Below are 27701 nucleotides of genomic sequence, written 5' to 3'. Positions count from 1 at the left end.
ATTCCAACATCTATATATACGAACGATTAAAAAGTAATTATTTTAAAATACAACACGTAACGAAACTTACACTTGCAGTATACCAAAATAAGCATAAAGACTCGATATTTGTAATAAATTTACGAATGTAACTTTATAAAATATTCTATCAATGCTATGGAACAAATGTTAATCAGCTGTAAATGACAAGTAACTACACATTGGATCGTTGTTAGACTTTATTACTTGGTTTATTATCAGTATTGTACAGTATATGTTTATATTTCTGTTATATAAGTATTTTTAGTTAATTTTGTCCCTTTAGTTTGAATTTCAGCAGTAATACTAAATACAATATCGATCCTTCAAAAACGTATACATTAAAAACTCCATATTTTATTTACTTACTAAGAAACATTAACTAAATTTTGGCGTGGTTTCTCTTTTTTAAATACACATGTCTATATAGTAACCATATAAGGAATTAAATATTTTACATGTACCCCACACGAATAAACAGAGGCATGTAATTTTTAGCATAACATTTTTCAAGAATGAATAAAAATAAGTTCATATCTTAAAAGTCGGTTGAAAAAAATATTCTATAAAGGTCTGAAAAAGAGGCAAAATGGTGTTGGGAGTTTTAGGAGATACATTACGGTAAATTACCAGGAGATGATTTTGCAAAAAATGAATTAACTGGCAAATACCAAAGAGGAAATTTTAATCGACAAATTCTGAATTTGAAAACTGGCAAAATTGAGTACTTTGTATGAGTATTATGTTATGCTTACGAAGAAGCTGTGTTAAAATCCAATCAATCCTACAAGAGAACAGCGATAACTTCGACGTGTTACTGCAATTAGTCCTATGACAAGTAAGAAAATTGAACCAAAACACGTTACATACTATGCTCAAAGAAAACATTAACTTCAAACTGAATTTGGTCAAGCTTAATTATTGCATCTTTGGGATCACAAATTAATTGTGCACATGGAACATAAAAGCGAACGATGGTGGATTAAGTTGGCTCGTTTCCAACTTCAAACTTCCATTCATTAATGTTTTGTAGAGGATCAGGACATATTCGTGTAGTCGTTTTTCAGCGTCGGTTTGTCTATTCAGCCAAGCAAATATCTGCGGTAACAAATTTCACGTGTTACTTTGTTTTTTTTTTTTTTTTTGTAAGCGAGACCGATCTCCTTTTAAGCCTTATTCTGTCCGTCCTCATGGGCCACTGGCCTGTGCGAGGATCTTATCAAACAGAACAAGGAAGAGAGTCGATACAGTACATGTTGATGGTACCGATAAACAGTGCAACGGCCACAGACAGTATTTGAACCTGCGCTATTTGAAGGTAGACCAAAGTCCAATTAGACCGCTTCGCAATCGATATTTCAAAACGCTATTTGTCACGCTATTACAAAGTAGTTTGAAGAATATTCTTCATCGGGGAACAGACATTTCATGTGACTTTGTTCAAAGTTCCATAACACACCTGTGAACTTTTTAGAAAAATGTAAAAAAATCTACAGCTCCACAGATAAAGGAGAATAGTAAACTTATTTTTTTTTTATGTTAAAAAAGGCCAAAACAGTCTTAAGCTGCATAAATTAACAGTATCGCAGGCTTTGCCATTTCCATCTTCCGGTCATTGAACATCAACTTTGATGTAATTTTATGTTGAAGAGAAACCTGTATTTGGGTTCTTTCTTGCTGTCCCTCCAGAGCCATTTTAATTTAGGGTGTTAACCAATTTACATAAAACACGTTTATTAACATCCCCGGGAATCGAACCCGTAACCTCTAGGTTAGAGAGCCACGGCTTTATCCATACACTACGGCGAAAATGGGAGACGTCAATGCGATAGCACAGGTTCAAATTCTGTTGTGACCGTTGCACTCTTTATCAGTACCATCGACCTTGTACTGTATCGACTCTCCCTCTTATTCTGTTTGATAAGATCCTCGCACAGGCCAGTGGCCCTTGAGGACAGGCAGAGCCAGGCTTGATAGGATCGGCCTCTCCTTAAAAAAGACTCTCTGTTATCTATAAAAAAAATCTGCTTCAACGTGTCTCCAAATTCGGTGAAAAGGTGAGATTTCGGATTTAAACAAATAACTGAGCAAATAATTGGATGAACCACTTGTGCGGCAATTATATCTTGTATCGGTTAACATTTGATACTGAAAATTTTACTCGGCAACAATATTTAAACCCGCAATAACCCCAAACTGTATCTAATACGTATTACTGAAAATTACTATCATTAAAACCGCAAATACTGTAGGCAGAAACAAGAAAAACGCAAAGGATGTAAGGATGCACAAACTGAATAATATGAATTTGAGCAATAAGGTTGTTTACCACACATGATTGTTTACCGATAACCTATCATTAATAATCAAATTTCAGGTTATCTCACAAGGCTGCACAATCCATCTACTATGTAATGAATAATTTACTCCACCTCTAAATTAATTGGGATTTCTAGTGAACAGGACGTAACATACTAAGTCTAGCTGAAACAGGCTCGTCACAAAAGCCCCTCATGTGAAAATGTTTAAAGAGCAAAATGGAAATTTATAGAATAAGAATGACTATTCAGCCTGACGCGACGCTTCAAAAAATCGTAAACACATGAAATACGTACTATACAAAAACAAATCCAATGTTAAAAGGTCACTGGTGTTATCTTGCTAGCTTGATTCGTCTCAGTAGGTTACATCATACTTATGATTACAATCATAAAAACATGTCTTCAAATATCTCCTAGTTTTAAATAGAGCCATAAAAACGTCATAACTATGTTAATTAGTTAACGAGGCTCGTTAAATAGAAACCATTACAAACTGTAGTTTTCATCAAATATCAGAGGTTATCCTGAAAAAAAAAACTTCCATGGAATATTTCGTGCCAGATACGGAATGAGGAAGTATCCGGGCCAAAAAGTTAAAAGCAAAAAGCAGATCAATACTCTGTTTCAGTAATACCAACACAGGTATCACGATCACAATAAACACTTGAAACCACTGTTATCGCCCTGCAATTGTGTCTTTATTTATTAATTATTATCAATTATTCGAACCGACTTGCTGAATTCCCTGACTAGTCTTAACAATATGAAAAGTTATTGATGACCGAACTGAAGTGCAAATTTTCTCGAACACTTAAGTAGGAAATTGACATAAAGCTCTTAACACTGAAATTACTCGATAGTAAAATTATACGAGGATTAAGATATGGAATGTACTGCATACCTCAAGCGATAACCGACGCAGCAGGCATATATAAAGCTGTAAAGCGTATAGAACACATTCAACTTCGCCCATAGTTCCATGATGAATGTTATGGAATGACAGGGCTGTATGACAGGTCTGTTGACCTGCTTATGTAAAATTACTGATATAAAAATAAACGAGATTCTAACGACTGATTAAAATCTGATCGGCAATGTATGCTATTGCTGAATACTCTAAATAGAACATACGTGCATGATGTAATAACATTGGTGACTTAACACTACTGAAACTCTAGTGACAATTTTACATTAAATCGATCGATTAAATTTGCATCTACATCCTATTTAAATATAGCACTATATCAAGAGTCACCAAAGAAGTCCTTTGAGTATCAGCCAATTGCAGAGTATTACATAGTTGCCATATCGAACAGGCGGTGACTGCTGTCAAAAATGTTCAGTTCGACACAATTAATATATATTATTAATATTATTATTATTATATTATTATTAATATATATTACCTATCAGAATATAAGGCCTGAGTGCTGACTCATCTAAGGTCCTGTGGTGATTTAACTGCACGTCCGTATTAGTGTGTTGCAATCGTTATATTTTTATTTGGCTCGATAATAATGAACTTCAGGTATTTATTAATCCAATTAAACATGTTAGGCTAACGACTGTCAATCTAAGGCTCCCGACTTACTCAGCGTTGAAGCATTACTAACACAATTAAAATGTTAGATATTTTGTGTTAACTAAATCTTATTGTGAGGTGTGGGCCAGAAACAATTAGGCTACATGATAAAGTATGGCAACTGTCACCTTAGGTCTGTGACCTTGGATGCAACAATACAGTTTAGTAAAGGTTAATTACATTATTTTTAGTTGCAGTTTGTTTGATGTTACGCTTTTTTATCACATCATGAAATTCAGGATATTTCGTTGAAATCGCTAATAATGTAAATAAATAAGTTATCACATTTATGAAATCATTAATTATTTGTGTTCAAATAAGTATATAAATACATATACTGTAAAACCTCGTTATGTTATTATTTCTGTTTCAGTCACGTGTGTTTTGCTTTCAACAGGAACGCATTTCATTGATTTTTCGTTGTTTTAAGAATGATCGTCCAAATTTGATTAGAAAGATCATTCAAATATAGGAATATTTGTACGAAATTGGTACCTATTTTAAGAATATTAAGCATTGTCGACTTCCAGAACTTTTAACGATGAATTTTAACAAGAAACTTTCATCTTACTAAAATTACTACAAAGTAATAAAACATTCACGATTCCATCATAAGAACTATTTGTAGCTTCATTTTACCAACAGCAATTTAATTTTTTTTGTAACTTGTTTTTAAACAGAAACTTTTAATAATCCATAAATTTGTTTCTTATTGAAAATTATATGCCATGTATTACATTTCATAAATTCTAAGAAAAGTAACTAACTAATAACTATAACTGTAATTCAGAATTTTTAAACAAATTTATTTTAATTTTGTGATAGTAACAGCAAAGTATCAAAGTTACATTTGGTATTTATTTTACAAGAGCAAGAAATATTATTCTTAACAGTGTTTAAAACAAAACCGTAAATTAACCTTAAAATTGTTTGTTTTGTTCTGTTGGATGATAATTTTACCTCTTATTCCAAAATACCCGTCCTGCTTGTTTAACAAAGGATGCAAGAATTGGTTCGTAAAATTATGTAGTGTAGTATTACCTTGAGTTATAATACGTCTTACAAGTTGAAACATTTACAGAATTGTTTTGATCTCTTTTAAGACTTGCATTCACTAACAAAAAATATTTAAAATTTTCGTAACAGTAAATTACGTGCCTTTTATGTGATTCGAACCTCAAACCTACGACTTCCTTACAAGAAACCCGCAGATTTAATCACTATACTATGAAGAGGGCTAATTGACTGTGTTCAAAACATTTATTGATGACATTCGACAGCTGGCAAATTCTATCGACCTGCCAAATGCAAGAATTTTGTTTGGTCAATTATGATTTACTATATTGGACTCTCAACACCCCAACTTACCATTTAATAAAAACTTACTGAATAATGTATGAAATAAATATGCCAGAATATGTCTACAGGTAAAATAGGTATTTTGTCTGTAAATTTCAATATTCGGAATTGCACCAAGATTCTGCGGAAAAGATATCTGAGTATTGTAGGTGAATATGGTTTCATAAATGTGTGTAACAAGAACAAGAAAACAAGTACTATTGTAATGTTATCAGTTGGATGTTATCTACATTTACCGGGCTGAAAGTATTTCAATCAACTCTTCAAACCACCAAGTTGACTTCATATTGATTTGATCTAACATTCTTTTTGGAACTAAATATTGTTTGAAACTTTTCTGATTTAAAAAATGTAAATTGAATCAGAAAATTAAAAATAGTTCACGCCTTTTAAATAAACTTATTTTCTCCCTGACTCCTCCCGAGTTTGATGCTACATTTTTTCGGTTGTTCAAACAATTTTAAAATGCTTGGTCTGTGCACTGAAAGGAATCTGGAAGACCAACTTAATGAAAACTTCAAGATGTCTTATAATTTCACGCTGAACAATATAATCAGATGTACTGGTGAATTCAGCCACTTGCAAAAAACCATCCATAGTACGGACATACCATTGTAAGTCTGAATATTAGGCTGTACTAGTTATTAATTAAAGTTACTAATCGTGTTATCGTGAAATAATCTTCTATACTCTTATAAACCTCATGTTCAACTTCTCAGATGCGAAGTTTAACCAAAGAACTTAGATCTAAGAGGGCTAAACAACAGTTAATTAGCTACAACCCAGGTTCGCACTATTGAAATTCTTAAATTGAATCATACACACCGAGTTCAGTACAGTACTGAATTTTAGGGCTTCATTCTGTGGTTCCGGATAAATCCTTTACAAATATATTCCTCATGATGCTTGGTTTGAAAAAATCAACAGTACAATTAATAATTTACAAAATTGAAATTTTAGATATTTAGTTTACTTTAATTATCGGGATTTTCTAATTCCAGGGTGCTTACCATAATATACTAAAAAATAATTTCTTTGTAGATTTTCCAGGTGAACACAAACGAGTTTTGTGGTATTTAATTTCTATACGCTACTGTTTTGTTTACTTGAATTTTAAGTGTAAATGGCGATATCACGTTGCGTAGATATCAGTGAAGACTGCTAGTTCAACTGAAGGTCAATCACTCATTCGCAATGGGTATTGACTCTTGCCTTCTTAATGGATAGTATACAATGGATCAATACCGGAGGGCTGTATACAATAATTGCGAAGCATCTGGCACCAAGGAACAAGTCTTATTTTAAATATTAACCAGGTTAGTGCTTTTCCAATTCAAAAATATCTTACAGTTAATAAACCATAGCTACTGGAACTGTACGATTTTCAATGTAAGTCTAGTGAGGCATTTATTATAGTACACTGAACTGTACAGCTACTTGGAAAAAATATATGCAATAAACTTACTGAATTAAAATTGGATACCTAGTCTGTTTGTGCGAACATTGGATGGCGCAGACGACCTAAATTACCTACATCAAGATTCCTGAATTCATTTTGCTAGTTCATATTGTAGAAATTCTGAAAGGAGGGGGGAACAGCTGTATCAGGACTGGGATGACAGCTAAAAGTTAAGTTATGTGGTTGATCTGTCTGCAACATATCAGTTTTAATTTCTGATAAGAACTTAATTTGTTTACAAATTTATCTTGGTGTTGATGCATTCATTGACAACTTTCACAATGTTTTAAATAAGTTAACCCTTAGAAATAAAACAAATGCATCAAGTAGGCCTATATATACTTAATGTGGTGATTTCAATATAAATATCTTGGGCATAAAACAGTGTCTTTCTCTAAAAATTTATTATAAAGTTTTAATCTCAGAACAGCTATATTTAACGTAACTAGGATTAATAGAGTATGAGGGGAAGCTCATAGATGATAATATTGCTACACCCATTCAGTGATTTGTCTATGACCACTGAGTGGTACTATTTTTTGAAGTATTTTACATGCAGAGGAATTGTTATTAGCAATAAGGGCCTACACTAAGTAAAGGGTTAGTGAGACCAGTAGAATGCGTGAATTCATATTATTTTATTAAATTAACCCTTTGAGTACCAACAACACTAACTGGTAGGATGTTTGATTTCTTCCTTAAAAAGGCTAATATTCTACTGGTAGAATATCATAAATATTCGTTATTTATTAATAAATGCGGTTTTTGCTTATATAACCCATTTTTATTAATAAATAATCATTATTTATTAATAAAAATGATTTTGTTTCTATAATTTACACTTATAGTTTAAGAAAGACTTATAGTCAAATTGATTTTGGAAACCGTGGATCAGCTGTTATTAAATTAGTATGTGTCATTTTGTTAGAACGTGGATAGGCATTTGTTGGTTATATTATAAATAAAATTATAAGCTTTATACCGGAGTTATTTGTTTTGATTGGTTTTACGTTGGCTTGGTTTTAGGTCCTATTAGGTTTGTAAACTTTATAAAAATAAAATAACTAATATCGGAACTTTGAATGATAAAATATAAATATTCATGTTAAAAAGGACTATAATTGCACCTTTTTGATAAAATTTGTTTACTGCTTTAGTTTTTTATCTCCATATAGACTATATAGTATGCACATAAACTTATCTCTATAAAACGTTTTCCATATAAAAGTTTTTTCTATTAATCCAATTTTACAATTTAAAAACATTTTAAAATTGTTAATTCCTAAAGTAATAAATAAGTTATTGTATTTTTTAATGGATATCCTTTTAGAGCATCCAGTTTACTATTAAGACAAAAATTGATTATTTATCTCTATAACCAAATAATGTAAAGTGAATTTCCAAATAAAAGCCCGCAAACTGGGCAATTTACCTTGACTTTTTCAATAGCCCGTAGCATCAAGCAGCTGGTGCTTAAAGTCTTAATGAGCAAAGAAAACTGGTTGTTCTTGTACAATAACAAACATTGATGATAAGTTTGAATACTTTGAACATTTATTTCTAAACAAAATTGTTATCGCTTTTCTGTTAAACGTGTCACTGTCTCAAGTAGTAAAGCAGATGTTCCAGGATAACATAATAATAAACTAAAAAGTCCTAAGGAACAATGTTTGGATAATTATATTTAACAGTAAAGAACTTAAAACCTATTTTATAAGTAAGTAGTTAAATATGTAAAGCTTCTATATGACTGTAATAGAGTAGCCTACTGAATGCTAACACTAAGCCTAAAGCTATTTGGTCATATATTAATTAAAAATCTTAACAATAACAATAAGCCAATTTAGGTGAAATCTGATTATAATAACGCAAATTTATTTTTTTAATGGATTTAATAAATTTTTCTTGAGAAATGTTACTTCTATAATTAGTAGTGTTCCTATATCAAATCATGATGTGCCATACTACCTGAAGAAACTTGAGTCAAACCCAACATACATCCAGTCGGAGGAACCAGTCGCCTTTTTAAACTTCAGAAGAGGGCCATTTGAGTTATTTTTGGATTGTAAGGAAGGCAGTCATGCAGAGGTAAGTTACTTTTCAAAGGAATAATATATTGACAGTTCCTTCCTTGTACATATAGCTGTCTGGTGTTTGATCATAAAAGCTCATATTTCCCCCAATAAAACCTCTCACTACACCACAAGAAATCCTTTTACCAGCTCATAAAATCTCATTTTTTTAGTGTCAATGCACATTTTCATGCATTAAATTGTTCAATAAGCTGCCACAGTCTGTTCAAGAAATAGTGAATATTGAAAAATTTAAAATAAAAAGGAATGCTAGTTGAAAAAGAATATTATACCGTCAATGACTTTTTAAAGGACAATCTCTAAGATAAGTTTAATATTAAGTCAATGATTATCATGCTGACTGTATAATGTTCTTGCTTTAGACCTTATTGTTTGAATTGACTCTTGTCATGCATGTACATATGTTTACGAAAATAAAGCATTTTGATTAATTGATCCAATACCAAAGATTGTAGTTTTAATTACGTTAATGTGGGAGAAGTGCCATACATTCACTGAGTAATAATTTAAATCTACATGTTTATTGTCTTGACTCTCTTGTTCTCAAACCGTCTGCTCCATCCATAGTGCAGGTTCTATGTTATTTGTTCTACTTTTCTATAGAGAATTGGACCTCTGAATAAAAGTAGCTCTAGGTTCAACTACAACAACTATCGGCCAATTTCAATAGTTCCAGTTGTTTCAAATACTCCTTAAACTGTCATATATTTTGAAAATAGTAAATATTTGGAAGATTGTTTATTATTCCCTGAATGTTGATATGGGTTAAGAAAAAATAGATGAACATGTAAAAGTGTTATAAAATGTATGAAGAATACTTATTCACGAGATAGAAGTACAGTGTTCAAAAGATTTTATGTTTCAGTGACAATGCTGAGAAACTAATTGAATTGCGTCTCTTATAAAGGTGGTAAGCAGCAAATTACAATAATTGTTACTCTCAATATCTTCCTGTAAAAACAAGTATGCCCCAAGGAATGATTGTAGAGTCTGTCTTATTTGTTAATAGACCTGTAGTATGTTAATTACGTGGTAGCATCTTAATAATGAATTTGTGAAATCATTTATGTTTGCTGATGACCTAGCTTATTTTAGTAAGTGTAGAGGGTTTAAATGGTGTGATCAAAGAGTGCAGGATTAGACTGCAGCTAATTATCTTTGTTTAAATAAAATTAAACTACAAAAGATCTTGTATTTTGTCTAAAAAGTCATGATGTTCAAATTGTTAAATTTCTTGGGACTCAAATGTCCAATCTAATATTAAATGGCATTTATATTATTATTAATTATATACATATATATATATATATATATATATATATATATATATATATATATATATATTTACTATACCAAAAACTTTTGTTCATACAGGCAGTTAGAGAATCTGTTCTCCAGAAGATGGATTTTTACCAGACTGGACACCGTTGGAGTATTTTAAATGGGACACATCAGCAATAAGGTGAATACACCCAACCCCCAAAATTCTTACAAGACAGAGAAGCGTTAACAGCTATTCTCCGAGAAGAGCAACACGGAATGTTAAAAATCCATTTAAGATGTGCATGATGTAGAGAGGGGAACATATTGAACACATTTTGTGAATTAAAAGCTACTTTAAAAACTGAGTGTTTACATTTGCATTCCTATAACCTTAATTGTTAATTAATTTGTTGTATTCTTTTTATTAAGAGTGAACCATACAAATACGTTAAAAATTAATTAGGCTGTTGAATTATTTCTATATGATTTTAATTTACTTTTATGACAGTGAGATACAATTCGAAACTGACATGCTTTTGCCCTAATCAGTCACAAAAATTTCAGGACAGTCATTTTTAGTCTGACGTTATCAGATAATTTCTGTGATCCCTGATGTGCAGTGCAATATCAGGTAATCAGTCAGGCTTACCAACCATTCGGCAAGTAGAATTAAATTCTTCTTCAAATAACCATACAAAAATGCAGGTTTTGACAAAAATGATTCATTTGACTAAACCAACGAGGAAAATATAACATATATTGTATTTTTTAAATTCGTAAAAATTACTTTCATTTTATTAAGTAAAAAATGGGTTGTTACATTAAGAAATTGACTCAAACCCTACACCTCCTGCTTGCTGGTTAAAAATCTTTTTATTATAATATTTAAAAATAGAAGAAATTTAATGCAGATTTCGTGTGAAACACTTTACAATATAGGTACTAATAAGAGAGCTAATGACAGTTTGAAACTTTGACAAAAACAGTTTTTTGAGCGCAGCGAGCCAACATAGCAACAACCAATAATTAATTTAACCACATTAATTTGTTGGTCTTGTTATTATGCATAACTTTGTCCATTTAATCTTTGCTGTATCTATTATTGTTTCCAAGATCCCTTCAGTGTGCATAACATTTGGAACTCACTATATACATTTCCCAATGTCTTGCATCTCTTTAAATGATTATAGAAATAAAATATTCTGTAAGTCCTGTATTAAATGAAGATCCCCTAGTTTACCTATTTCCTATAAAACCTTTAATATAGACTCTTGTATAGGATAATCTATAGTAAATATCAATTATAAACCATTACTATTAACATATAACCACATATTTAACAATGAACTGCTACTGAGGTACCAAAATCTACGTTCCTGAAGTAAAATTTGTATGGATTTGTGACGAGTTCTTATTTAATGCAGTTTTAAACTTTAGCCAAGTTAAAAAGGAAGAATCAGATGTGCGGCCAGCAGCATGCCCTTTTAATTCAGCCTGTGAAAATATAATGGTGTACTTTGGACTTTAGTAAAACTTTATAGGATAAAACACATTCATCACACACCTGATTATACGAGCCTGTACATCACACATCTGTATAAGACCTGTTACTATGCATTTCGTTGATTTCTAAATTTTTTAAAGGGCATATTCGAAAATAATTTATGTAAATCCAAACTGCGAGTACCAACAATATGTACTTTACAATAAACACTAAGAAAATTCTGATTTTTATATTCATATTTGGCCTTGTTTTTATTTAAAAACTAAATTTGATTACAGCCAATCAAAGTAGAAATAATACTGAGGAATAATGAACACATGTAGTTATTAACCGATCAGTGTGAATGTAACAATTAATAAGTTACGTAAGCTTTGTTATTATATTCAAACTTTTCAATTCCTTGTGAAAATCTCAGCCTAACCAACCAGTATAATTTTAAGTTTACGAGTATATTCATAGTTGTTAATCTTATCAATTGCATGCTAAATTAGACCCAACAATATCCGCCAACGCATAAGCGAACACAACCACTTTAAAGATACGCTTGCACAAGCTGGGAGCGCCAAACATGTTACAGTTGAGAGGTATCAGTTGGTTGTTGCTCCTGGATTGTGTAAGCGTATCTTTAAAGTGGTTGTGTTCGCTTATGCGTTGATAGATTTCATTAAAAATTGTAACATTGGAATTGTTATAAAAATTGCAAAATAGTTGGATTGAGTAAATGTTTTATTACCTATTTATAACAACTGATGCCTATCAAAAGACAAGACGTTTGCTGCTCCCAACTTGTGCAAGCATACCTTTAAAGTTTTTTTGCTTGCTTCTGCATTGACGAATTTCGTTGAAACAAGTATCGTTGGAATTATAATAAAAATAATTTAAAATAGTTGGCATCTTGTAAATGTTTTATTACTATACTGGTTTTTTGTTATTTGACTTTAACAATTTTCAACAGGTGCCATTTTGTTGATATTAAAGAAAATAAAACTATTTTTTCCCAATTTTCCTCTTATCTATTCAAACCTATGTGCCAAACTTGGTTTCTTTAACTTAACTATTTTTGAGATAATTTTTTATAAAAAAACAAAAATGCGGCTAGCAGCTAAACAAGACATTTCTTGATCAATGTTTATATGCCATTTTATGTTTGAAATTATGAGTACTATAATCCACTGAAGTTAGTGTGTGACACCCTGTGTGTATACACGCGCACACACACACACACAACACACATATATGTTTCATAAGTATTTATATAGGTTATATATAAATGTGGGACTCAATGCTGCTGATCTGAACAATCTTAAGATGCGAGGTTCATCTTGAATTTGAATTAACATTGTTTAATAAAACTGACACTAGGTACAATAGAACAAAGCACTCTCAAAAAACTAAATTACATATAAAAAAGGTATGGTCAAAAATATGCTTTAGCTTGTCCCAAGGATCAATTAAAGAGCAATAGATATTTTTAGAAATGAAAGAAGTATTTAAAAATAGCACATGTTGCCACTATTTGAGTTTTGATATTGCTTAGGATAACCTTCTATTTAGGCATTCAAAAACCTTTTCCCCAGCTTGAAAATTAAGAAGTTAATAAATAAATAAAAATTCATTTTAATTTGAACTTATTTTAGTACATTACAACTGCTTTTCAGAACACTTCATGTCAAACTACATTAAAAACCGTGAAATAATTACAAAGTTAAAAGACCTCATGACTGCCTAATGACTAGATTTTAGTTAGATTTTTCAGTATGTTCTTAAAAGCATGAACAGAGACTTCTCTGAGGGATTTTGAAGATCATTATATATATATATATATATATATATATATGAGAACATCTCCTACCTACTGCCAGTCTCATTCTACTGAAGTGAACCTGTTCAACATGCATGATGGGTGCTGCGGTGAGAAACCTCATCCTGATCATATCTTCTACAGAGGTAAAACTCCGCCTTTGAGGAACAGATAATAACACAACAGTACTAATTGTCAAAAGTTGTCCTTAGAGGAATAAAGAAATGGTTCCTCAAAACCCTACAATCCGTCTTAAAAAATTCTATATTTATAGATGAACGTAATGTAAAGTAAGATAATTGTTCAAATTAACTCAAATTGAGTTTTATTCAACTGAGCGTAAATGTATTATAAGTAATTAAAAATTTCTCCATTAAAATCCAATAAAGAACAAGTTATGCGTGAGCATAAATTTAAAATTAAAAACAGAGTGGGAACATATAGAGCAAACAAATTTAAATTTTAGCAAACATTAACTATATAAATTTAATCAATTTAGAATGTGTTGCGGAACATTGAAGAAAATTTTGTATACTTTTAATACAATTCAAATTTTTAGAGACATTGGCCTTGTGTTTGTGCTGAATGTTTCCAAATCACCGTCCAGTCATGCAGTGGAGTACCAAAAGACGTTTTCTTTATACAAAATGTCTGAGGCGAATGTGTCAGCTATAAAATTTATATCATATGATGGTTTATTATTGAATCACAGTGACACTATTTGGAAAATAATAGAATTTTAGTAATTATAATTTCAACAAAAATAATTGGTAGGCCAACATTTAAAAATATACAAAATTAATATTTCAGATATCTACATAAAATGTAACATTATACAATGTTAAATTTCTGAAATTTAAATAGAAATCAAACACCAGCAACCAATTATTATTTAATTACTAGCACAATCATTTATTGGCCTTACTTATATAGATTTATGTAGTAAATAAAGGTTACCTATATTCATCGGCTGTTTAAATATTCAATCAGCGATGTTTCATTTGTAATGTTTCATACAAGCAAATTGTATAATAATTCACTGACAGCAAAATCAAGCTTATGGGGAACTTGTCTTGTGAGCAAAACACAACTAAACACAATCCGAAAACCTATTCTCGTGTAAGTTTCTAAAGAACTTTCAAACATTATTGAGTTGCTATAATTAATTAGGTAATAAAGAAACAGACTAATCATCATCATCATCGTTAGATGTTTCCGTTCTCACGGGTCGTCGTACACAGCCTCCTCCACTTTAGTCTATCGTTCCATGTCTCCTCTTCATCCACCTGTATTTTCTGTAGTCCCCTTCTCTCTATGTCTTTCCACACTTGGTCCTCCCATCTTCCTCTCGGTCTTCCTCTTGGTCTTCTTCCTCCTTCCTCCTTCTCCAGTGCTATTCTAGGCATTCTATTATCTCCCATCCTCTTCACATGCCCCATCCACTGTATTCTTCTTCCTTCCATTGTCTCTTGCAGTGAAACTACCTTCAATCTTTCTCTGGTTATTTCGTTCCTTATTCTATCTCTTCTTGTAGTCTTCTCTATCCCTCTTAAAAATCTCATTTCTGCAGCTTGCAATCTGCTTAAATCATTTTTAGTCCACGTCCACGTCTCTGCTCCACGCCCCTCTAAGTCCAACCCCTCGTCCTCGTCGTGAGGGACAGGCAACGGCTCAAAGAGACGGCTAACGGGGCTCTGGTGAAGCTACGTCAGGTCTAGCAAGCCGGTAGTGGATAAAACTTGCTTTCAAAAATAAGAAACAGACTAATACTGTTATTAATAAATTTCAGAAAAGAAAATCTCATCCTGTAAACTTGAGTTCCTAAAAGTGTCTCCTTTTAGTATTTATTTACTAATGTCACACATTCATGTACACGAAATAGACATAGAGGTTTTTTATCTTTTTGGTGTAAATTAATCAATAGGCCTGACATAATATTGGGTATGTACTTATCTCTACTTTGACTACATTTTAAATTAAGAATTAAAATTAAAACATCTTTATTTCAGTAGACATGTATTGTATTGCAAAAGTCAAAGTTAATTTTGACATGCTCACCTCTGTTTTCTCCATGCAAACATACAGATATGTACATTTACTCGTCAATATTTACCCTCAAATCCCGCTCCGATGTCTTCTAAGCCAAACGGGTGTCCTCCCAGTTATATGCCAAAAACTCACAGACATTATAAAATGTATGCAATTTTAAACAATATTTTATATGGGTTCTTAACGCCAACAGCATTGGGGCATTCTTGATTGAGCATGGCAATCTGTTGATAAAGTGAATTCCACCTGTGAGGGTAAGTGTTCATAATTAACCGTTTTCTGTCTCCCAGTTCAGTAGTTTATTCTGCTCCTAATTGACCAGTGTAATTACCTGCTGAATTTGCCTCTCATGTAGACATATAGATCATTACTATTTCCCAAATATACAGACTAATTAGAGTTCACAGTTGTAGTGTTTTGAAAGCCTCTTACACGCCTCTGTGGGTATCAATTTTGCAATTCTTAAAGTTCTCGTCTGTTGATTTATAATTTTCTGATTAAGAAAATTTGGCTATAAAAAATTAATGATTTGTCTTTCAACACCTCTTTCATTGAATACTTTGATCCAATTTTCATGTTGCAATGTTTTTCTATACTTTTCATACTAAAAATTATTATTTTTATTTTTTTAGGTTCAACGTACTTGCTTCTAAGAAACTGCTAAATAAAAGCCAAAATTTTATGTGAAAGATTAACAAAATTCTTGTCTATACCGTGCCTTCCCTGTCAGATCTCAGGTTGAGGCCTGTAATATTTTGTCTAAAATCGTAACCTAAAAGAGTGTCTAATATGGCAATAGAGTCCTTGTTATCACTAGTATGATGACATTAAAATCGCCAAAAAAACAAAATAGATATATATATTTCATGGATATATTCTGTGGATTTATATTCGTGTAAGATCATTAATTATAACGATAGGTACTAACCGATCACTATAACGTGTTTCTGTCACACTTTGTGCATGAAAAACCAAAGTTACACAACCAAAGTAACGAAATATCGTGCTTTGTAAATTATATTTAACTCGAAGTTCATATTTTGTATGCCACTGAGAGTTTGCTGTGACTATGCACAATTCCCATAGTGGGCGTCCACGCAGCTGCGGTAAAAACATACAATTAATAATTTCATGCCTCGAAATTTGTATAGTTGTATACACAGTAAATATATCCTCTGTAAAAATACATGCAAATTTATATCCCAATATTTTTTATTAGGGATGACATGGTTTGAAATTAAAATGCATTTAAATATCAAATACATATTATTCAAGTAATACAAATACACACCCAAATTTTCAAGTAAAATATATGTATCTTGAAATCCCAGATTTGGATATATAAATTCTAGGTTAAAGGTGGAGGATGTGTCTTTTAATTATTAAGATATAGCCATTTTCCCTAGCCTTTCTCATTCTTATTAATACAGCATCATTTTTAAAAAAATTCTTTTATGGTATCGGGCTGTCTCCAAAAGGGTATAATTTCGCTTATGTTATAGCCCTTCTTGTAGAACATAAAATAAGAATAATAATAATGCAGCTGTCAAACTCTTAAATATTTTAAACCATTTTTAATATTATTAGCATTTAAGGTAGTCTGGTTGTGGGGGAATTCCCGTTCCTCAGTTTGCCTGGGAAGTAAGGAAAATTTCTAGTGGTAACCCTTCCCCTTTAGATGATCCTGTATACGCCTATATTTAGACACATCGCCTGAGCAGGTTGAATCTCTTTCTGAACGTTTTCTTGTAATGTCGCAATAGATTTTGAATTGGTAATTTGCACTAGTTTTGTAAATTTCTAAATGAACTTTAGCTCTCTCGAAATCAGAATTCCTTTTGTGGTCCAATTGTTTTTTGTTTCTTTGTGTCCAACTTATAATTGTTTTCTGAGGGCAATATTTGTTGAAATGATCATTTAGACAGTTGATAGATTTTTTCAACTGCACCTCAGTTGATTAAGAAAAAATTAGAAAGTTCCACTTTTTTTGAAGGAATAGATTGAGGAAAGAACGTTTTCTGGCCTTGTGTCTCTTTAAGTTATGGTAATTTTGGGCTCCCTTCGAATCTGAGTTCCACTAATTACAACCTCTTGGTCATTGTATTGATAACAGACTTGCTATGAAGGAAACAGGATTTTTCCGGACATTTGCCATCGTTCAGTGAAACAAGAAATCAGTAACACTACGTTTCAAGATCTGCAATCTGATCTCTTCTTCAGGTAAAGAACTAACCTAATACATAATTACAAACTTTACCTGAATTAGTTCTTTACCTGAAGAAGAGATCAGATTGCAGATCTTGAAACGTAGTGTTACTGATTTCTTGTTTCACTGAACGATGGCAAATGTCCGGAAAAATCCTGTTTCCTTCACAATCCTTCCATCGTCAAAAATAACCTTCAAACAAAGACTTGCTATGTCAGAAATATTCAAAATTACATGGTAGACAATGATCATCTGAGTTGTGACTGTCACTCTTATTGGGCATTTAACGAACAACTGAAGGCCAAATGACTTTTTAAAAGATCCTTCAGACGTTTTGCGTGTGGGTGGGTTTTGTTCAAAATATTGATGTTGAAATTGTTGTAACCCACCATGACAAACTTTTAATTAAATTTTGTCAAGTCTGTCAGTAGACATTCAAGATTTGTGGAAAACGTTTTTGTTTCCAATGGAAGACCTGTAAATACCAATAATGATCAATGAATTGGTTCGTTTGAAGTTTAGCTGCTTCAAATTCTTGTTCTTTTGTTTGTTTGATTTTAAAATGGTGAAAAAATTAAATTTTGTTGAAGAAAGACAACCAAACCTTCTCCTTTGGAGGACTGTCTGCAATAAGAGGTAGCCAATTTTAAATTTTGCAGTTTGCACAGGTTAGAAACAAAATAATTAGTTTTGAATTTTTCAGAGATTTTTCTAGTGTGTTTGTGACTAACTGTGCATTTTATTAAAGGATCTTAAATTGTTTTGAATTTCCATACTGACAACTGAGTTATTTGCCAGGATATATAAGACAAATGAACATTTGGAGGGGGATTAATGTACGGTGAATACAAAGTAAATTATTTTAATTAAATAAAAACTGATTACAGTAGACAAGTGTTTGCAACACAATTAAAATATAGATAATATAAATATAGGTCATATTAATCCTGACTATGGCCATTCTCCTCCAACCATTTCAGAATTACCTCAGGCATTTACATTGGCATAAACACTCACGGTTAGTTCAATCTTACAAGGCTTTTCAAAAAAGAATATACGTATTTCGAAAACATATATTTATTACACTTTAAGACATACGGAAATGAAACTTTACACACATATTTACGAAACCTCTCAAGTCCAGTTTACAGAGGTTCAATATGTCCATCAGTGACACGAACAATATCACATCAGTATTCAAATTCTTTCCATACTTGGTCAACATGTCCTTCGTTTCTGATGTTATGGCTGTACGGATCCAGTTCTTTAACTCTTCCAAGTTCTGTAGGATTAGTGGTACATAAATGTTGTCTTTAACGAAACTCCACAGGAAGAAGTCATAGGGTATCAAATCCGGTGACCGTTGAGCTCAGGCAAGCATGCTAGTCGCCAGCTCCTTGACGACCAATCAAACTTCTTTGCACGGTAATTACAGAATTGCACTTTACAAACTCAAGAACACAAAATTATTTCTGTTACGGAGTAATAATTTTAAACATATGACGGATACTAAGCAAAACAGAAGACAATCTAGCGGCTATTAATTTAACTAGACTAAGTATTTGTTTCTCAGATAGCCGAGCAGAGGCGCAGTGATCGATAGTTTGGACAAAATAATACTTTGTAATACGTATATTCTTTTTGAAACACACTGTATATTCAATTATATGTTGGAACCAAATAATGACTGTATTGAAGGTTATCCCTTAAATATTTGCAAATGTTACCTTGAGTTTATTTTTTTTGCATTAAAACTGTTGTTGTATTTTTTTCCTTATTTAAGACTACTTTATTAGAAAGACAACCAAAATGTTCACCTTTATTTTTATTGTTTTGTGCAACATAGCTCGTTACGTTGTATACTCACAATCTTGGTAAAGTTAGGACTACTTCATATAATTAACCTGTATTAAGTTGGTAACCTGAAAATGGTTCTATAATTGTTTACATAACATTAATAACATAAAACATCTTATCTCAGGAAAAAATATAATGCCTTACCCAATTGCTCACAAAAAGACATCTTTCAATAACATAGTTCGGAGCACCTAGGGAGAAGCAGTACCGTTCTTCAGCTCTCTATATAATTTCTTCAGCTAGCAAGAAATTTGTGACTGCTTTCAATTGATTTAATGGAAAGAAATTTCACAAGGAGTATACAGTAACTATGAATGATTTGTTAAAAACTGCGGTCCTGTGGTGAGACAGAATGAATTCTTAAACTTTCATAAGAAATAAATGAAATTTGTTTAAAAATTAAATTTGTTAAAATTAACAAATTAATTAAAATTAATTTGTTTGTTTGTTAAAATTTTGTTTTGTTTGTTAAATTATTTGGAAAGCCACAAGTAAATCGTAAACAATAGATCAGAGACTTTTGGAACTTCTAGTTAAGTACCACAGTCATGTAATTGATCACAGAGTTGCAATAGTTCAAATAAGCCATAACTAGAGAATTGTACATACAGTGGTTAAAATTTCTGTAATGTTTTCAACAAATGAACTGAACAATATATTCTTCTGCATATTTGTCACAGCTACAGACTATGTAAGAGTAAAACTCATTTTAAGGCAAACACTAACATTGTGTTAAATAAAGGTTAGATTGTGTTAAAAAAATTTTGTAATGTAAATGTCCATGACAGATGAGCGCTACTTACTTTTCTTCTTGACTCATGTTTTATAAGTCCATTTCATTAAAAATTTGGTCTTCTCCTAACAACTTTGGTTACACAACCATATATGTCATGACCATTTATGTTTTCCGAGTCAAATTCAGTAATATTTGAAGTCAGATTCTTAATCCTACAATAAGCCAGCTTTTAAATAATAACTTAATGACAATCAAAGGCTTAATGAGGTTATGTAAAGTAGGCCTCAACTTTACACCACAGCAAGATCCCTTTTTTTTCAAAACGTTCAATATTCCACTCAATCAACTTTAAACATGTATATGTAGTTGATAAACCTTGACTATAACCAAAGTCAATGGTTCAAACTAAATTATTACACTTAAACATGTTATATAACTCTTTAACTAAAATAAAGAGTCCCTAAATCATATTTTCTTACTTTTTTAACACACTCAGTACAATGTGTAAATAGAACGGTTTTGTAAAAAAAGATATGGAATGGTTGGGTGAGGGTGTTTGTACAGGAATGACTATTGTAGTGCGTGTAAAAGATGATTTGTCAACATTCTTTATTAATAAATTCATCAAGAAATTGTACAGCATCTCACTTTAAATACATGAAAAAATAAATTTAAAAATATAATGTTCTCTGTAGTCTCTCCAAGAAATCAACTCATTTAGTGGGTAGGTTTTGTCTTGTAACATTTTCATCTTCAACAACGAGTTCTAACTTTCGAGTGGTCCAGTGGCTTGTTGGGCATATTCACTTCTGTATAGTGGTGGCTCTTTCAAATAGCTTTTCTGTGGACTACCCCAGTATACAGTTTCCTGCATTTGTAATGTAATTGTGATATTGAAGGCAATATACTGAAGGTGTTCACTTCCAATAGTTCTGTTTTAGTATGCACTAAGTACCATAGTGTTTTCACCTGCATGTATCATCATTTTGCTATTTGTTTTAATGGTATTTTCCTTGATGCGTGTGACAACTGTAGTTAATCAGGAATGAGTGTACTGTCCTTAAAGCGCCCCTACTAAATGCACTCTAGTTTTGACTTAGAGTTAATTGTCTCGGTTGACATTATGTCAACATGTTTGGTGCAGTTATACAATTTTAAATCATTAAATAGTTATCTTTCATTTTATAACATGGTACATATTATCATTTATGAGGATTTTATTTGGTCCGGCGTGTACTTGTTATAATCTCTTGTAAAGTTCCAAACAGACCTGCAGCATCTAGGCCAAAAGTATACGCTATCTGTATTTCCTGTTTTGTAAATAAATCTCATATATATAAAGATTTATTGACATGATTTTCCTATGCAGAAGCTGTGCTGTATGTGATGGTCTTTATTAAGTTGACTTACAGCATAACATATTTTTTTCATTATCCACCATGACTCTTTTGTTCTTGCATGTAGCTTGCTCTGAATAACTTTACAATACAATACAACATTCTTTATTCATGGACATAGAGTACAGAATAGGCGTCACAGTATGTTAAGCTATGCAATAACAATAACAATAATAATAACAATACAGAGATAGAAAAGAAAAATGATTTTTTAGTTGTTCCAGGTCACAAATTCGTCAATTGAGTAAAATGTCTGTTTGATGAGCCATGTTTTCAGTTGAGATTTGAAGTTCTTCACTTTACTGCTTTTCTTTAGATGGTCAGGTAGATGGTTGAAGAGTTTTCGTCCCATGTAGCTTGGCTGCCTCTCGTACTTTGTAAGGTGATGGTTGGGCAGGGTGAAGTCGTTTGCATTTCTGGTGTTATAGTTGTGTGTCTCTCCCAGTCTTGTAAGATTTTGCGAGACAGCATAGCAGATTACTTCCAAAACGAACAAGGACACAACTGTCAGTATGTTTAGATCTTTGAAAGCTGATCGACAGGAGTCCAAAGCATTTAGGTCTGCTAATGTTCTCACTGCTTTTTTCTGTAAAACTAATACTCTTTGCCGATTTGTTATTGAGGAGTTGCCCCACACTGTCACACACCATATCGTAAATGTGACTCGAACAGCGAGAAGTATGCAGTTTTGGCTGTGTCCAGGTTGCAAATAGTTTTTAGCCTTTTCATAACATATAAACTGCTGTTAAGTCTTTTACATAGTTGATTTATGTGTGAGGTCCAGGTTAGTTTACTGTCAATAATAATCCCAAGGTATTTTGCTTCAGTTGTAAGTTCCACTTCTGGACGACTGGAGGTTTTTATAGTTTTCAGCCCAAAATTTATTTGCTGTGTTTTACTTGAGTTTAGCACAAGCTCATTCTGATGGCAGTATTGTTTTGCCATACTCAGGGCAATAAAAGATGACACCTCAAGCTCCGAAGGTTGTTTGTCGGCTACAATTAGAGCAGTATTGTCTGCATACATCATCACCCGGCTGTAGTCCTGAAGCTCTTTCGGTAGGTTGTTTGTGAAGAGGATAAACAGTACAGGGCCAAGTACCGAGCCCTGTGGGACCCCTCTATTGATCGATAGTGGAGTAGATGAGACCTTGTAGATTGTATTGTTTCTTGTGTATGAGATTTCTACTATTTGTGAACGCTCCTTCAGGTAGCTGGTCATCCATTTCATAGTTTTCTCTGTCACACCCATTTTCTCCATTTTCTGTAGAAGAAGTGCGTGGTCCAAGCAATCAAAAGCTTTGCTGAAGTCCAAGAAGAAGGCACTGGTGGAATTCCCTTCTTCCAGTAGCTCCAGTATATTCTCAGTGAAGCTTATGAGAGCTGAGGCTGTTGATTTGCCCCTTAGGAAACCATGTTGCTAGGTTATAAGGAGGTTATGAGTTGTAAGGTGGTTCATGAGACGGGAAAGTACAATTTTCTCAATTACTTTTGAGATGGTAGAGATAAGGGATATTGGTCTGTAGTTATCTATTAAAGTGGATGGGTTCTTTTTTAGTTTTGGATAAACTTTTGCCAGTTTTAGCGCTTTTGGAAAACAGCCTTGCAGAAATGATTGATTTATAACAGAAACAAGGGGAGGTGCTAGTTCTTCCTTGCAGTGTTTGAGAAGAATTGAAGAGATTTCATCTACTCCTGATGATGGTTTTGATTGTATGGAAGAAATGATGTTTGTGACTTCCAGTGTTGTTGTTGGGAGGAGGATGAGATCAGGTACACCATTATGGGTTACAGGTTCTGCGTTATTCAGTTTTGTAGATTGTCCTGCCTCTTTGAGTGTTTTTTCAGCGATTGAGACAAAATATTCGTTAATATACTGTGCTACGAGGAAGGGATCTTGTATTACTTGATTGTTTACTTCAAGTGTGATCTGATTTGTTTGGTTTGAGGGTTTACATCTTTCATAATCGATCAATCTCCAGAGAGCTTTCTGTTTATTGGCAGCCTTGTTGATATAATCAGCTGTGGCCTCTCTCTTTGTCTGTTTTAGTTTCAGATCATAATTTTTCTTTTTGGCAGCAGTTCGTGCTTTAGCTTCTTTGGTACCTTGAAGTATCTCATCCTGTAGTGCTTTGAGGTAGTCTTTTTTAAGGTTTAACATTTCTTCACTTGATATTGCAGTGAGTTTCTTTTTTGGTTTTGTTCTAGTCATCTTTTGGGGACATGCAGCGTTCAGGGCAAGTCTTAGTGTGATGTTTAAGAAATTATAGGCTTCATCTACATTGTTTGATTTGAAAACATCATCCCAGGATTCTCTTGCCAATATGTTCTTAAGATGGTTTAGATTTTCTTGAGTGTATTTCCGAGTAGTTGAAATTGGTGATGGGGTGGTATTGGTCTGAAAGTTAACTGTACAGAGCTGTGCTTTATGATCCGATAGTCCTGTAGTAATCACATCTGTCATAATTTCTTCATCATTTAAGTTAGAACATATCATATCAATGGATGTTGCAGTGTTAAGAGTAACTCTTGTCGCCGGAAGCTGAAGTCGTCTGATGTTGTGGCTTACTAGCATACACTCCAGTTTAATGTTGTCTTGTTTTCCTGACAGTTTGTCCACATTTATATCGCCCATGATAATTGTGGGACATTTCCATGTAGGGATTTTCTCCAGAGTTTCTGATATAATGTCCAGGGCTTCTTCAAGGTTGCTGTTAGGTGGTCTGTAGACGCCTAGTAAGTACACGGTTTTTTTCTTCAATTCAATTTTTACCGAGTGGAGTTCACACACCAGTTCTCTGGATAGGTTGCAGTGCTCTTCAATGTTGTTTACATTACTTATACAAGGAACCACCAGAGAGTGCAGTTGGCGGCGACCAATAGAATGGACTGGCCTGCGCGACGTTGCCACACAACTGCCACTGCCGCCGCCCGGCACGGCTGGCGCATTGTGGCTGAATAAACCGCTGCACTGTCACAACTAACACTGATACTGAACATTTAAAACTTATCAGTATAATTGAAAAACAATATTTAAAATGCGTTGACAGTTTGCTATATTATATTTAAATTACTTGTATAGTTTTATTAATGTTATTACAAACTAACTATCGATTAAAACAAACAAATCGTCCCGTCAGTTAGTCAGAGTAAAGTACTTGCTTATTTCCATACGATACAACAATCTTTTTCAGTGATTTTAAACGATTACTAAACACACACAAAATTAATATACATGTTGCTTATATTGGACACTGCATGACGTGTTGCTTGATTAAAAAAATAATTAAAAAAATATAACAATATAATGTTTACAGGTATTTCACCCGTTTCCTCCACATTTTCACTCGTCTGACATCATCTATTATCTACTGTGTTCAAATTTCATTGGATGTTATAGAAAATCGTTACTTTAGAATTTTATAAGAAAGTGCATTCATATTATAAAAATACTTGTGCTTTATGATTTTTAAACTGTGGCCAGTTTAAATATTTAAATCACCCAAATCAATCCATTTAACTCAACATGGAAATAAGCTACAGAGATGTACTTTTTTTTTTAAATGACCGTAAAATTACATTTTGTAATACGTAGTTAATTAATTCAAGACAGCTCTAACATTTATTTCGAGCGTAACGGTTAAGTATTTTAAGAACGCTGGACTCGCGCGACTTGTGGTTACAGCAGAAACAAGTTTGGCAACGTTGCTCAGTTCTCGTTGGCCGCTCGAAGGTCACGGGCAAAATAGGCTCCTCCCTCAACTGCACTCTCTTGTGGTTTTTTGTATAGGTCTTCCTTTAAATAAATAGCTACACCTCCATTCTTAGAGTTTTCCCTCGAAAAGCCTCCGACTAGATTGTATCCTGCTAGTCTGGTGTTTTTTAGCTGGTTATCTTTTAATCCATGTTCCTTTGGGAGTTGAAGGTAGTCATTTCATTGATTGTGGATGTCAACTATAGTTCAAGTTCAAAAAGTCTTTATTTATTTAATAATTTACATATGTAATTACATTTAATATGAATATGCCAACATGGCACATGCGAAAAGAAAAAATACAATTTCCATATCATTTCATTTCATATCATTTTTTGTTTCATTGTCTTTTTGTCAAATGCAAAATTGGTGTGTATAGGTGTCTATTGTATTTCCAATTTCTTCAAGCTATAAGAAAAAGCATAGTGAATTTGGTAAATAATGTGTTATTATTCTAAATAATGAAAAAAGTTTTTCTTCCCAGTTTTTTGTAGGATAATTGAGTTTTCCTTATTTCCTCTTTTAGACTTTTTTTATTGTGTAGAATTAGATACATCATTAACTTCAATTTTAATTTGTTAGATTTTATAAGTAAACTCTTGGCTACTGTAATACACAAACTACAATATCTTCTTGTTCGCCTATTATTTGTTACAAGGAGTAACCATCGCTAGAGTGAGTGATGTGAGAGATCTGGGAATTATTCTGACACAGAATTTTAGCCCTGAGGCTCATGTTCATAACATCTGCTCAAAGGCTTGGCTTGATCTCCTGTTTTTCTAAACATATAACAAATATGGTTGCCTTGAGGACTATATAAGTTACTGTGCCCTGGTACGCCAGATTCTGGAATATGGATTGACTGTTTGGAACCCACACCAAAAATACCTTTGTGATGATCTTGAACAAATCCAGCGTCGTTTCATTCGTTTGGTGGGTGTCAGAAATGGATACCAATATCAACAAGTACCAATTGATGATCTGTACTCCAAACTTGAACTAGAACATCTTGAGACTCACAGGACTGTAGCTGACTTAGTAGTTCTCCACAAGTTGGTGAATGGTAAGATGGTTTGCCCAGACGTCCTTCAACTCCTCCATTTCAAGACACCATCCAGCACTCGTTCCAATGACAGCACGATGGCACGCCTGCAGAAGGACGGCAACAACCTGCCTTCTACTGTCGACCTGTTCCATGATGGTGTGAGAACATTAAGGTGGAAAGTGAAATGTGCAGTGCTACCAACTTAAATGCTTCCACTCAATTTCTCACATATTATACCACCATCAGTTTTTGTTATCTTCGCTGCTAACTTGCTGTCTATATATAATTTTTATATTCTTGTTATATATTATGCCTTCCCATAGTTTATTATGTTAGTATTATTTTTCAGCCATTCACATGTTTTGTTGTAGAAATTCTTGTTTAGGTTAAGTTGTTATAAGTTAATTATATGGATCTTGAATATAAAAATGGAGAAGTATGTCCGTTAGAAATAAATAAATACTGTAATAGTGTTATTAAAATGTATTGCAAATGTAGCTTTTTCGCACACGCTCGTTGTTTCTATCAGTCCTGAATTTTAAATTATCTTTCTTCAACAACAAACAAGTAAATTTTCCTGGATATGATGTAATAATTATCTTTCTTCAACATCAAACAAGTAAATTTTCCTGGATATGATGTAATAATTATCTTTCTTCAACAACAAACAAGTAAATTTTCCTGGATATGATGTAATAATTATCTTTCTTCAACAAACAACAAGTAAATTTTCCTAGATATGATGTAATAATTATCTTTCTTCAACAACAAACAAGTAAATTTTCCTGGATATGATGTAATAATTATCTTTCTTCAACAACAAACAAGTAAATTTTCCTGGATACGATGTAATAATTATCTTTCTTCAACAACAAACAAGTAAATTTTCCTGGATATGATGTAATAATTATCTTTCTTCAACAACAAACAAGTAAATTTTCCTGGATATGATGTACTAATTATCTTTCTTCAACAACAAACAAGTAAATTTTCCTGGATAAGATGTAATAAAGATTTTACCAGCACTTTATGTTGTGATTGGTGCAGACAGATTCGCCAAGGACGTGAAATTCTAGGACTCCAAGCCAAGCTAGTAATGTGGACTTTAACATATTAACAGGAGCTCCGACACCCTTGCCTGCTGAACACTTCCTGACCAAAGACTGAAGTGGTTTGCTTCTAACCAGTAAGTGAATTATGCTTCGGGAGTGGAAATTCCACATCAGCTCGCACTGGCATCAGATAGAACTACTAGCGT

The 27701-nt window shown here is 32.6% G+C and overlaps 2 protein-coding genes and 1 long non-coding RNA gene across 4 annotated transcripts in view; 1 reads left to right on the top strand and 2 right to left on the bottom strand.

Annotated features, from left to right (window-relative positions):
• Positions 1-27701, bottom strand: part of LOC124368880 (fructose-bisphosphate aldolase) — a 73740-nt gene that overhangs the window by 43493 nt on the left and 2546 nt on the right. The window contains exon 1 of one of the 2 annotated variants that reach the window (XM_046826367.1): positions 3241-3260. The exons of the other annotated variant lie outside the window; for it this stretch is intronic. The gene's annotated coding sequence lies outside the window, so the exon portion shown is untranslated. Of the gene's footprint in view, positions 1-3240; positions 3261-27701 lie in introns of those variants that run through there. 2 annotated transcript variants of the gene reach the window in all.
• On the top strand, positions 5970-10456 carry LOC124368882. Its single transcript, XR_006923017.1, has 3 exons — positions 5970-6596; positions 9698-9742; positions 10207-10456. It is a non-coding gene; the product is annotated as an uncharacterized LOC124368882 (long non-coding RNA).
• Positions 23065-25574, bottom strand: LOC124368881. The gene is made up of 2 exons (XM_046826372.1): positions 25433-25574; positions 23065-24484 (listed from the first exon to the last, which is right to left on the bottom strand). The coding sequence occupies exon 2, from the start codon at positions 24277-24279 to the stop codon at positions 23065-23067; it is 1215 nt and encodes a 404-aa protein (XP_046682328.1). The 5' UTR covers positions 24280-24484; positions 25433-25574.

The sequence above is a fragment of the Homalodisca vitripennis genome, chromosome X (assembly GCF_021130785.1).
Source record: "Homalodisca vitripennis isolate AUS2020 chromosome X, UT_GWSS_2.1, whole genome shotgun sequence".
Classification (NCBI taxonomy): Eukaryota; Metazoa; Arthropoda; class Insecta; order Hemiptera; family Cicadellidae; genus Homalodisca; species Homalodisca vitripennis.
The sequence above is the reverse complement of the archived record's forward strand: the minus strand, read 5'-3'. Positions and strand labels throughout refer to the sequence as shown.